Genomic DNA, 12,944 nt, shown 5'->3' on the forward strand with positions numbered 1-12,944 from the left:
TTGAAGTTAGTTTATTTACTTCCATTTTATAGAGAGAGAGAGAGAGAGAGAGAGAGAGAGAGAGAGAGAGAGAGAGAGAGAGAGAGAGAGAGAGAGAGAGAGAGAGAGAGAGAGAGAGAGAGAGACCCTCCATATCCCGTCAGCTTTATCTTACTGCCTAAAATAGCAGTTGAAGACTTCAGAGTGGGGACAAAGTCCCCTGCGGAGGGCAGAGGGTCTACTGCCTTCCACTGCTCTGTGCCTCAGTCAGTTCAGCACGGATGATATGCCCCTCCCCCATGCTCAGTGGGGCAGAGATTCACCTCGCCCTAATGCCGGGGGTGTGAAGTGAACTGGTGTATAGTCTATGGCAGTACACCCATCGGCTCAAACCAACACCAGCATGTCCCCATATGTCCAGATATTTGAATCATTAGAGGAAATACAAAGCCTGACAGCTAATACATATGTTAATGAAACACACACACATAGGCAGGCAGACACACATCCATCACATCCAGCACACATCCATTCATCACTCACACAGAGTGATGGGTCTCACCACACCAAGGTATCCGTGACGAGGGAGAGGGGAATCCGACAGCAAGCTGTATCGATTCAGTCTGGGAACCTCCCCTCGGGCCCTGTTCACACACATACGAAACGCGGCTGCCCTGGATCAATGAGTGCTCCCGTGTGAAGGACAGAGCCACACGCAAGTGCACGGGCACACGCACACGCACACGACATTGAGAGAGATGAAACGGGAGTATCAGAAGGTGAGAGCTGGAGCGAGGGGAGCGACCCGAATCATCTGACCGGAGCAGTCTTATCTGACTCCCCTCCATTCATTACCGGGCCGCAGAGCGACCTTTAACACTATGGGCATTTACACACAGTGCTACAAACACACACACACACACACACACACACACACACACACACACACACACACACACACACACACACACACACACACACACACACACACACACACACACACACACACACACACACACACACACACACACACACACACATCCCCATTCTGTACCAGCATGTTAGCAGTTGTAACACAGATACAAATAGGAACGTAGATATTTGTCTGATGCAGGAAAATTGACAGCACATCCCTCCAAATGTAGGACAAAGACGGTGACTTAGCCAGAATATAAACACAGTTTGTGTGTCATGCCTGGTTTCTTTGGTCTGAATGTGATCAATGGGTAAACAGGTCCACTCCATCAATCCAATGAGTTACAATGAGGCAATGTCCTTGAATTACAGTCTCTTCCCACACACACATGCACATGCAGGTGCACACACACACACACACACACACACACACACACACACACACACACACACACACACACACACACACACACACACACACACACACACACACACACACACACACACACACACACACACACACACACACACACACACACACACACACACACACACACACACACTTCAGCTCTGTCGGATTTATCTCCCTCACACTGCTATTAAACACGGCAATGAGTGACTAGCCACAGATCACCCCATGAGAGGCTATTTTATGACACTCCATTTTGAATAATTGGGGGGAAAATGTACCCGCTCCCCCCCCTCTGGTCTAGGCAAAATGGGACATGCCACTAAAACCACAAAACAGATTAGTGCTGATTAACGACCTCCAAATGACCTTAACAGGGGTCCGAGGGTCTTACCAGCAATATCCCGGAAAAAAAACAGGAGATGATATTCATTTAAATAAGGAGCCCATATTCAACATTCAAAAACCCTTCTGCACACACACACAACAATCCCGTTGGTGGCAACGGTCCAGAGTCTGTTCACTATGTATTTCTTTCATCCTTTGGGCCACAATCGGAAGCGTTTGTCATCTTCATTCTCATATAACCAACCGATCAATCAGCCAGTCAATGAAGCAATCAGCCAATCCGTCAAGAATCCCGTTCACATGCATTGGTGATTGGTTGTGAGGTTTCCTTTCAAAGTGTGTTCGTATGTGTTGATGGACGTCCATGCCACAATGGGGAAATAACAGTTGTACTTTCAAGATCTGGGCCCAAACATATTAAAAGGTTTGCCATCTTTGTACTCATATATAACCAATCAACAAACCAGCCAACCAGTCAAGCCTTTTAGCCCATTTCCATATATTCAGATCTAAACATGCTCCTACCTGGCACCATGGAGACGGTGTCTTTCTCCCAGGACACCACGCTGACGTACTCCTGCACTGCGGTGGGAATGAGGCACTTGAACACGGCCACGTTGCCCCGCATGGAGCGCTGGTCTGCCACCCGCACCGTATAGGGCTCCCTGAACACTGGAGAGGAGAGACAGAGGAGAGGGGTGGTTAGAGGGGAACAAACCTGGCTATTCTGCATCAAACGGTGTTGGTCAGTTGAGCTAAAGCCAAGGGCATTAGTTCGGGAAGCTAACACGAGCCTTCCGGTTCAAGTTAACGGTGCTTATCATACAAGCACAGAGCAAGATATGACTGACCTGCACCCTACATTATTATTCAATGAAAGCAATGACCTCTTTTTCCTGATATACAAAGAACTGACATTGTTCCTGAAACTGTAATTCACCGAGAGACACCGAGAGTAAATTTGGTTGGTGGACGGTTAAACAACATCAAGCCAATGTTGTTTCCGCTTTAATCCTGCAATGCAAAGGAGAAACTGATTGTAGAAAGAAGTGACACCCAGTTGCATTGAGAAGGATCTGGTGCGAATGGCGATTACATTTTTAAAGAAAAAACCCATGCAACTCTAAAAGGCAGCGACGAATGGCTGGGTGCGGGCAGTCGCAAATGGGGTGCCCTCTGCACTTGACACACCGTACCCTGGACATCACACCGATATGTGTAGACAAATGACAAAATGGCAACACCAAGGGTATCAGTGTGGATTGGATTGAAATGGGCCTATACAGCAACATGACAAGACGATAGCTGGTGTGACTGAAATGAAATTGTATTTCAAGCATAATAACAGTGTAATATCAACATGTATTAGCTAGACTAACAGAAGACGAAAGCATGGGCGTTAGTCATCTCAAACATGTCGATGCAAACGCGATTAAATGTAGACCAAAATCAGCTGGAAAACAACGTGGGGGGGGGGGGGAATATGTGGCCCTGCAATCTAACCACAGCTAATTCTATGAGGCTTCTCTCATACCAATCATGGGAGTAATGGTTTAACCACGTGAAGTCGACAACACACACACACACACACACACGCACATACACACGCACACCCTGCCTGCCTGTACTCTCTCTCTCTCCAAGTTCACTAGCGATATAATTAACGCCTAGCCTGGAGCTGAATTTCCTTGGTCATTAATAATGCTTAATGCCAGCCGCCAGTGTCACCCACTGAAACCAGAGCCAATGTCCTTGTCGGAATAGTGAAGTCGTTAACCTTAACGTTGTGGTGTGGGCCTACCCCAAACGTAATGTGACCACAAGACGCGCGTTGAGCTACCGTAGCCAAGCCCTACGCCTATTTGGCCTCTGCACTGTGGCCTAATGTATTGCGAAGCCTCATTTGTAACAAATCGAAGAAAGGCCAAATCATTCCAATCAGGTCTTCATTCCAATTCCTCATTTAAATGTCCCCGTTTCTTATCACAGCAGACCATCTCCGGGTCAATGGGCATAATCGATTAAGCAGCCCCTTTCGCAGCCAAGCCAATACGTTCAATCATTTATTTACTCCTTGATAGAACCTGCATCTCATCACGCAGAGCTACATTGCCCTATGAGCACCGAGCCTCTACGAGACTGTTTAAAGCCAAAACAACGGGACAGCAAACATCGCTGATTCGTCGCACTTACATACACGACAAAAGGGCTTAAACCAGAAGTAGGCTAACAACTGTGGTAGCACAGTGCTATTGCACATGTTTCGAGGTGAGAGGCGCAGAATATGCCACATTTGTTTCATCAAGCCCTGGCAAGTGCATGCAAAATGGTAGCCCAGTGTTGATCCCCTCTCACATGCGCGCCGTCGTTAGGACTTTACTGATGCCTGACTCTATGCACCCCGGTTGCCTAGGAACGGGCAAAAACACGGGCCTGGCGCTCTCCGCGCACTGGGAGGAGAGGCCTGTATCACCGCCGCCTAAATAATTAACTACAGGGAAACCAAATACACTATTTACTTATTCATGAAGCGAGCAGCACAGAGAGAGAAGGAACAGAATCAAGTGAACGGGAAACTGAAGGGATGTACTGTGTTGTACTCGTTAATGGATGGGAATAAACAACCCTTTGCTAGCAGGTTCCTTCTGTGGCAGAAGAGCTACCGAAACCAGAGCTACAAAGGAGGGCCCCAGGATCGTACAGGGCGGCCAGTGAGCCTGCTCTCCCAGGTCCACTGTGCTCAGCCCTCAGTCTAAACACGGTGTGTTTGTGTTGTTGGAAAAAGGGGAGCTGAGGTGAGCTCACTGAACAGCTGACCCCAGTTCACTCTAGGCCTCAATAGTGTGTGCAACTTTGGCTCTGTGTGACAAAAAGCGTAGGACATAGGATACAGCCACAGGCCTAGCGTCGATTACACTACTACTACACTACCAGACATTGACGGTTACTCGGACTGTCAGGCAAAAAAACGAATAAAAAGTCCTACAGTAGAGTCATCTCTGGTGTGTGTGTGTGCGCACGCGCGCGTGTGTGTGGGGGAGGACAACAGGCGTTTGACAGGGGTGAGCAGGCAGCTTGAGACCAAATGAGAGGTGCTCCATCATCACGTGATCTCAATGGGCACACAGACCAGGACTTGAATAGGCTCCAAACTGCAGGCAGGCAGTCACTGGTACCAGACAGAGTCTACCTGTAATGCACTCCAAAATGATTGACCTGCTCTACAGCAGTGGCTACCACGTCCCAATTCTGTAGACTGACTTTATTTTTCTCCTTTATTTTCGGTCACTGTGGAATGGCTTGATTTATCTGGTCTCTCTCCCCTGGTGGCCACTGATAGGTGGAAGGAGAAGCTTGGTCTCAAGAGTGGAGCGCTCAGCTGTAGTTAATTCGGACTGAGCTTTGAGACCAGGTCAGAAACTCAGTCTAGGTCCAATATCTATTCAGTGTAGCATCACAGCCAATAGCTAGATTCCCGTCCAACTGGTGACAGATTTGAATGTGAATACTCTAATAATCTGCATGAAATATGCACATTTTTCCACCAGAGATGTGCTTCAGTCAATTAGACCAATTGGTGGAAAAATTCCCATGTTCCGGAAAAAAGAAAAGAAATGTGAAATAGTCCTTAACAGTCAATCTAATTAACGTAATATTACAATCTCTGTCAAGTTCCGTCAGTTCACGCTTGGGCTGCGTCTCAATCCACCACATCCACCTATGTCGGACCTTCTGCATCTGCATCTGCGGTGGGAAGTGGCGGAGCTGTTTGTCAGAACAGGAGAAAACATCTGTACCGTCCGAACCATTTGGGCTACTAATATGACCCCACTGAGGAAAGGGGAGACTCTCAAGGACAGGATGGTGTGCTCCGTTTTGCTCTATGACCCCCACAAGTGTCATGGGACTCGTCTGAAGGTAACCCATACAAATGATTGGAAGTGTAGAGGTAGTTTTGTGCCAACAATAAAGGGTTCAATACAATTGTGTCCAAAAAACAACAATATTTCCTGATCTTTCTTATCTCCTAGATATAAGGACAGACACTTCAAAAACTTTTTCCTTATGATTTATTTTTCTACTGTCTTTTGTGCAATTTTTTGTGTGTTATTCAATGCATTTCTATGGGCTATAGTAGTAAAATCCAAATTCAATATTTTATCAAATATTTTATTTGTACAGTGGGGAAAACAAGTATTTAGTCAGCCACCAATTGTGCAGGTTCTCCCACTTAAAAAGATGAGAGATGTCACGCCCTGGTCTTAGTATTTTGTGTTTTCTTTATTTATTTGGTCAGGCCAGGGTGTGACATGGGTTTATTTTGTGGTGTGTTTTTGTATTGGGGTTTAGTAGGTATTGGGATTGTGGTTGAGTAGGGTTGTCTAGCATAGTCTATGGCTGCCTGAGGCGGTTCTCAATCAGAGTCAGGTGATTCTCGTTGTCTCTGATCGGGAACCATATTTAGGTACCCTGGGTTTCACTGTGTGTTGGTGGGTGATTGTTCCTGTCTATGTGTTTGCAACAGATAGGGCTGTTTCGGGTTTTCACATTTCATTATTTTGTAGTTTCTGCATGTATAGTTTTTTCCTTCATTAAAATATATAATGAATCATCATCACGCTGCATTTTGGTCCGACTCTCCTTCTCCACAAGAGAACCGTTACAGAATCACCCACCACAACTGGACCAAGTGGCGTGTCAACAGGCAGCGACAGCAGAAGCAGCGAAAGGAGGAACGGACATGGGAGGATGAATTGTTCGGAGAAGGACCCTGGGATCAGCCTGGAGAATATCTCCGCCCCAAAGAAGAACTGGAGGCGACGAGAGCTGAGAGGCGCTGGTATGAGGAGAAGCAACAGCGGCAGCAGGAGCAACAATATCGGGACTACACTACTTGGGAGGAAATAGACAGGTAGGCGGTCGACCCAGAGAGAGTGCCGGAGCCCGCCTGGGATTCGCTGGAGCAGTGCGAAGTAGGTTATCGGAGAATGGAGTTGGCGAAGCAGGCATGGCGGCGCGGACGGAAGCCCGAGAGTCAGCCCCAAAAATGTATTGGGAGGGGGCTCAGGGAGAGTGTGGCAGAGTCAGGAGTCAGACCTGAGCCAACTCTCCCTGTTTATCGTGAGGAGCCAAGGAGGGGACCAGAACCAGAGCCGGTGTTAGAGGTGAGCGAAGCAGAGACTGTGAAGGAGTTAATGGGGAAATTGGAGGAGAGAGTAATGAGGGAGTTGCTAGTTTGGTGCTTTAGGTACGATATTCGTCCGACGGAGCGTGTCGGGGATTTGATGGCACCTGGGTCAGCGCTCCATACTCGTCCTAAGGTGCGTGTTAGTCGGCTGGTGAAAATTGTGCCAGCCTCACGCACTAGGCCTCCTGTGTACCTACCTAGCCTTGCACGTCCTGTACCAGCCCTGCTCTCAGGCTCTCCAGTACACCTTCACGGTCCGGTCCATCCTGTGCCACCTTCACACACCAGTCCTCCGGTGGCAGCTCCCTACACCAGGCTTCCTGTGTGTGTCCTCGGTCCAGTACCACCAGTTCCAGCACCACGCACCAGGCCTTCAGTGCGCCTCGCCTGTTCAGCGCAGCCAGCGCTTTCCTCCTCCCCTGCGCTGCCGGAGTCTCCCGCCTGTTTAGCGCAGCCAGAGCCTTCCTCCTCTACAGTGCTGCTGGAGTCTCCTGCCTGTTCAGCGCAGCCAGAGCTGCCAGCCTGCATGGAGCAGCCAGAGCTGCCAGCCTGCATGGAGCAGCCTGAGCGGCCAGCCTGCATGGAGCAGCCTGAGCCGCCAGCCTGCATGGAGCAGCCTGAGCTGCCAGTCAGCCAGACTCTTCCAGATCTGCCAGTCAGCCAGACTCTTCCAGACCTGCCAGTCAACCAGACTCTTCCAGATCTGCCAGTCAGCCAGACTCTTCTAGATCCGCCAGTCAGCCAGGATCTGCCGGATCCAACTACCTGCCTGAGCTTCCTCTCAGTACTGGGCTTCCCCTCAGTACTGGGCTTCCTCTCAGTGCTGAGCTTCCCCTCAGTGCCGAGCTTCCCCTCAGTGCCGAGCTTCCCCTCAGTGCCGAGCTTCCCCTCAGTGCCGAGCTTCCCCTCAGTGCCGAGCTTCCCCTCAATCCCGAGCTTCCCCTCAGTCCCGAGCTTCCACCTCAGTCCCGAGCTTCCACCTCAGTCCCGAGCTTCCACCTCAGTCCCGAGCTTCCACCTCAGTCCCGAGCTGCCCCTCAGTCCCGAGCTGCCCCTCAGTCCCGAGCTGCCCCTCAGTCCAATGGGGTCCTTGGTGAGGGTTATTAGGCCAAGGTCGGCAGCGAGGGTCGCCAATCAAAGGACGCGTTACAGGGGGACTAAGACTTGGTTGGAGTGGGGTCCACGTCCCGAGCCGGAACCGCCACCGTGGACAGATGCCCACCCGGACCCTCCCCTATGGGTTTAGGTGTGCGACCGGGAGTCCGCACCTTGGGGGGGGGGGGGGGGGGGGGTTCTGTCACGCCTTGGTCTTAGTATTTTGTGTTTTCTTTATTTATTTGGTCAGGCCAGGGTGTGACATGGGTTTATTTTGTGGTGTGTTTTTGTATTGGGGTTTAGTAGGTATTGGGATTGTGGTTGAGTAGGGTTGTCTAGCATAGTCTATGGCTGCCTGAGGCGGTTCTCAATCAGAGTCAGGTGATTCTCGTTGTCTCTGATCGGGAACCATATTTAGGTAGACTTGATTTAACTGTGTGTTGGTGGGTGATTTTTCCTGTCTTTATTGTTTGCACCAGATAGGGCTGTTTCGGTTTTCACATTTCATTATTTTGTAGTTTCTGCATGTATAGTTTTTTCCTTCATTAAAATATATCATGAATCATCATCACGCTGCATTTTGGTCCGACTCTCCTTCTCCACGAGAACCGTTACAAGAGAGGCCTATAATTTTCATCATAGGTACACTTCAACTATGACAGACAAAATTAGGGGACAAAATACAGAAAATCACATTGTAGGATTTTTAATGAATTTATTTGCAAATTATGGTGGAAAATAATTATTTGGTCACCTACAAACAAGCAAGATTTCTGGCTTTCGACATTCGCCATTTACATCAGACCTGTCATGACATTTTTTAAATATTTTTTATGCCGACGTGGACTTGATTTCGCGTAAAAAGGTTGGACGGGAAAACCCTGGTTAATGACGCTTATCAATGTCAACCATCACGCACATATGATGGCTAAACCTGCTTTTCGATGTTATTCACAGTCTATTCACTGTTCATGGGGTGAGGAGAGGACAACGGCGGGGGACGGGCGTAGGATGGAAAGCAGAAGGGCGACAAATGTTGACAATGAAGGAGAGGAGGATGGCAAGAACTAGAGACGGATGGGAAGGCTTCCTATGAGAGCCAATGGAAACATCTTCAATGTCATTAGAACACCGGCAGGTGATTTACAAAATGTCCGTCAAATGCAGAGGATGAAAACGTGTGAGAATGGGTTTAACAAGGAATAGAGGCTTTGACGATAACAGAGGGAGAGAAAGAAAGCAAGCAGTGATTTTCGTAAATGTACAGGGATCCACCCAGGTGCCAGTGCTATTGTTGGCACGGAATCAGCATGCATGGGAGGGAGGGAGAATCAGAGGGGGTGGGGGGGGGTTGAAGAGATGAAAGGAGGGAGGGTGTCACACCGCGAGCTGTCAACTGTCATCAGTCTCCGACGGACACCTGAGGCGGGACGCGCCACACCCTGCCTCTCACGCCCTGCCTGTCGCCCATGGTAACCGCAGAATGTGTATGTGAATTTGTGTGTCTGTGTGTGCGTTCTGTGAAAGTGTGGGGCAATACGCAGGGGGGCAATACACAGGCCAGTCCTGAGAGCTGGAGTTGAGGGGCTGCAGAGTTGGGTGTGGGTGTGGGGGATGGTAGTTTTTTACAGACTCAGCATTTAATTGATTAATTGGGGTAATTATTTTTTAGGGAAGGTCTCCCCACACAGATGCTGGTTGGAAACTGTACAGCTGATGGGACAAGGGTCCTCTGGACAGAAATGCTATAATGGGTATGGTGGAGTAGGTGTCGTCTGTAGCCATCGTCCATTGGCCAACTGACTGTTAACAACGGGAATCGCTGCTGGATTCGTTTTTTATCGTCCACATCTTTTAAGGGGGCCGTTACGATTATGAAGATGCAGATTTTCATTGAACGTGTTGCTGAACGTGACCTAAAACACCAACAATATTTCTTCTCTCTGTTCAACTCTGTTCAATCCCTCTCGTGTTTAAACTCATTCCCTTTCCAGCTACAGTAAACACCCCGACAAAGACCTGGCACAGCTACCCAGAACAGCCAGCTTTACAAAAATGCTGTGTGTGTGTGTGTGTGTGTGTGTGTGTGTGTGTGTGTGTGTGTGTGTGTGTGTGTGTGTGTGTGTGTGTGTGTGTGTGTGTGTGTGTGTGTGTGTGTGTAGTTGGGGGACTTTCCAGTCCATGGACAGATGGTGAGACTGGGAGACAGGAGGCCTGCTGGCATAAGCAGGGCACAGGCTGGTGTGTGTGTGTGTGTGTGAGTCTGCATCCCAAAGCCTGCTTGTGTGTGAACTCCCCCATTGCAGTTTGGCCAGCCCCACACTCCAGCAGTGACCTTGGTACAGGGCACAGAGGTCACTCAGCCAACTGTCTGTGCCAGTGTGTGTGTGGCTGCCAGGGGATTTTTAAAGGCGCAGGGTCAAGGCTTTGGGACGCTCGCCCCCCCCACCGAGTCTTATTGTTAGTGAGAGGACCAATATGGATGTCGTGTGGTTTACCGTTTGTTACAGATGTTTTTTGTTGTTCAGGTGTCTTCACTGTGTTTGAGAGAGAGGGGGGGGGGGGTTCTCTTAGAATGGAGCTGAGTGCACAGCATCAAATCGCATGAGAAAGTATTTGAGGCACTACATTTTCTTTGTGTTGCTAAACCTCTTTCTTGCAGCCTGTCTTCATGCATAGCCGCCAATCATTCTTTGTGAAGACACTGTGTTTCCGTTTGGCCCCGGGACACTGTTTAGTTAGAGACACAGCTTCACCTGTAGAACCTATGCGTGTCCTGTCTAAGGCTGCCCCAGAAGAGTGTATGTCTGTACGTCTGTCTCTCTAAGGCTGCCCCAGAAGAGTGTATGTCTGTACGTCTGTCTGTCTAAGGCTGCCCCAGAAGAGTGTATGTCTGTACGTCTGTCTGTCTAAGGCTGCCCCAGAAGAGTGTATGTCTGTACGTCTGTCTGTCTAAGGCTGCCCCAGAAGAGTGTATGTCTGTACGTCTGTCTGTCTAAGGCTGCCCCAGAAGAGTGTATGTCTGTACGTCTGTCTGTCTAAGGCTGCCCCAGAAGAGTGTATGTCTGTACGTCTGTCTGTCTAAGGCTGCCCCAGAAGAGTGTATGTCTGTACGTCTGTCTGTCTAAGGCTGCCCCAGAAGAGTGTATGTCTGTACGTCTGTCTGTCTAAGGCTGCCCCAGAAGAGTGTATGTCTGTACGTCTGTCTGTCTAAGGCTGCCCCAGAAGAGTGTATGTCTGTACGTCTGTCTGTCTAAGGCTGCTCCAGAAGAGTGTATGTCTGTACGTCTGTCTAAGGCTCCACCAGAAAAGGCTGCCTGTGTTCAATCTGAGTCTGACCTGCTTTGACGTGGATGCTGGGGCTGCGGATCTTGCCGGCCTGGTTCTCTGCGGTGCAGAAGTATTCGTTGTCATGGATGTAGCTGTTGAAGGCGGATGGCGAGAAAGGGTAGAGCTGGAGGGTGCCGTTGGCGTGCACGTGGCGGATGTGGGGCACGTCGTAGATGTCATCGCCGGTGGACAGGTACCAGCGCAGGACGGCATGGGGTGCGCCGCCCGCGGGGCAGGGCAGGGACACCCCGACCGAGCTGGAGAAGGTCACCCGCTGCAGGGAGGCGTTTACAAAGTACAGCCGCGTCGAGACCACATCCTCACTGTTCACTGTGATGGGGGGAGAGAGACATGGTCAGGATAGTACGCACACACACACACACACACACACACAAAGAAAAGCCGCATCCAGACCACATCCACACTCTGATGGGGAGAAGAGATAGGGTAGGGTTGGGACACACACACACAGACACACACACACCCATATCCTCCCACACACATATAAACACACATATCCTCCCACACACATATACACACAGCCAATGTGTGGGTAGCTACCTGCCAATCTGCAAACTGGGTTATCTTCTAGAGATTTCCATCAGGTCAGCACAGCAGATCCCAAAAATAGAATCAATTACTATTCCCCCATTAGGCAAATGACCTGACGTAATATATTCATTATTTATTTCCAGCTACATGTAAGTCTGTTATGATAAGAGGTAAGCCAGGACACAGGGGGAAGCTCTGCTATGAGCAGATGAACACGTTCTACTTGTTTGGTAAGTTGGTCTGTACAATAGCTTAAATCAACCCGGGCACCGACTTTGATCATGTAACATGTTAGTCGCACGCACGTGTTTGAGTCTCAAGTGCGCCTCTCTGATCCGCCTTAATCGAAACAAGCGACCTGGCAGCCAAAAAAACAGCACAGATCTATCCTCAATAATGCGTTATCGTCAGGTCTGTAGTCTAAGATATGCCTAACGAGAACCCCTCATTGGACTTGCATCTGATTGGAGGGGAAAGGGGTCATGCACCCCCAGACCCCCCCCCCCCCCCATGTCGGAATACCGTGCCCACAAATCCAAAACCCCATGAGGTCGTTAGAACATACCTAGTCTGCCAGTTAAACCCAACTCAAGACTATATCGTCACTGAGAAAGAATCCTTCAGTATATCTCCAACCACAACCCTGGAGGGAGGGCTTCTTTGCAACCACTATGGCTTTCACACGCTGCTTCAATGAAGTGCCGTTGTCCCAGAAGTCGTCTTAGGGGGATGCCCCCCCATCAATGTCTCCTGGGAGGCAACTAGACGTCTTTTTAGCGTTGGGATAGATGTGCTGAGCTCAGCTTGGCCCCGGGCCAACAGGAGACAGGAGGAGTGAGAGCCAGATCATTTCTTCTGAATCAATGATCTATAATTAATCCTCTTCCCTGGTTTGTGTCAACAATGGCCGGATTAGCCCTGTCTGTTTCACTCTGAATGACGCGGGACGAATGGCCGTGAATGGAGGTGGCGGCTCGACGCCTCATCAAGGTAGATTTAGGAGGGCTCGACAGCACAGCAGATAACCTACAGCCAGCCCTGTGCATTGATGTCGAACCAAATTAGCATGAGGAAAATCATTAAAACAGCTATGAGGGGAGAAAAAAAAATTAAAGGGCTTAAATGCAT

At 49.4% G+C, this 12,944-nt stretch overlaps 1 protein-coding gene across 5 annotated transcripts in view; it reads right to left on the bottom strand.

The window, feature by feature from the left end:
• The window catches only part of LOC124006179 (Down syndrome cell adhesion molecule-like protein 1 homolog), a 206,560-nt gene that overhangs the window by 183,107 nt on the left and 10,509 nt on the right, over window positions 1-12,944 (bottom strand). For all 5 annotated transcript variants that reach the window (XR_006833741.1, XM_046316016.1, XM_046316014.1 and 2 more), the window contains exons 2-3: window positions 11,274-11,594; window positions 2,177-2,323 (exon numbers count right to left, since the gene is read on the bottom strand). Coding sequence is in view for 4 of the 5 variants with exons in the window: in XM_046316016.1 (XP_046171972.1) it covers window positions 2,177-2,323; window positions 11,274-11,594 (468 nt within the window). In the remaining variant the exon portion in view is untranslated. The remainder of the gene's footprint in view (window positions 1-2,176; window positions 2,324-11,273; window positions 11,595-12,944) is intronic.

This window comes from Oncorhynchus gorbuscha, linkage group LG19 (genome assembly GCF_021184085.1).
Source record: "Oncorhynchus gorbuscha isolate QuinsamMale2020 ecotype Even-year linkage group LG19, OgorEven_v1.0, whole genome shotgun sequence".
Lineage (NCBI taxonomy): Eukaryota > Metazoa > Chordata > Actinopteri > Salmoniformes > Salmonidae > Oncorhynchus > Oncorhynchus gorbuscha.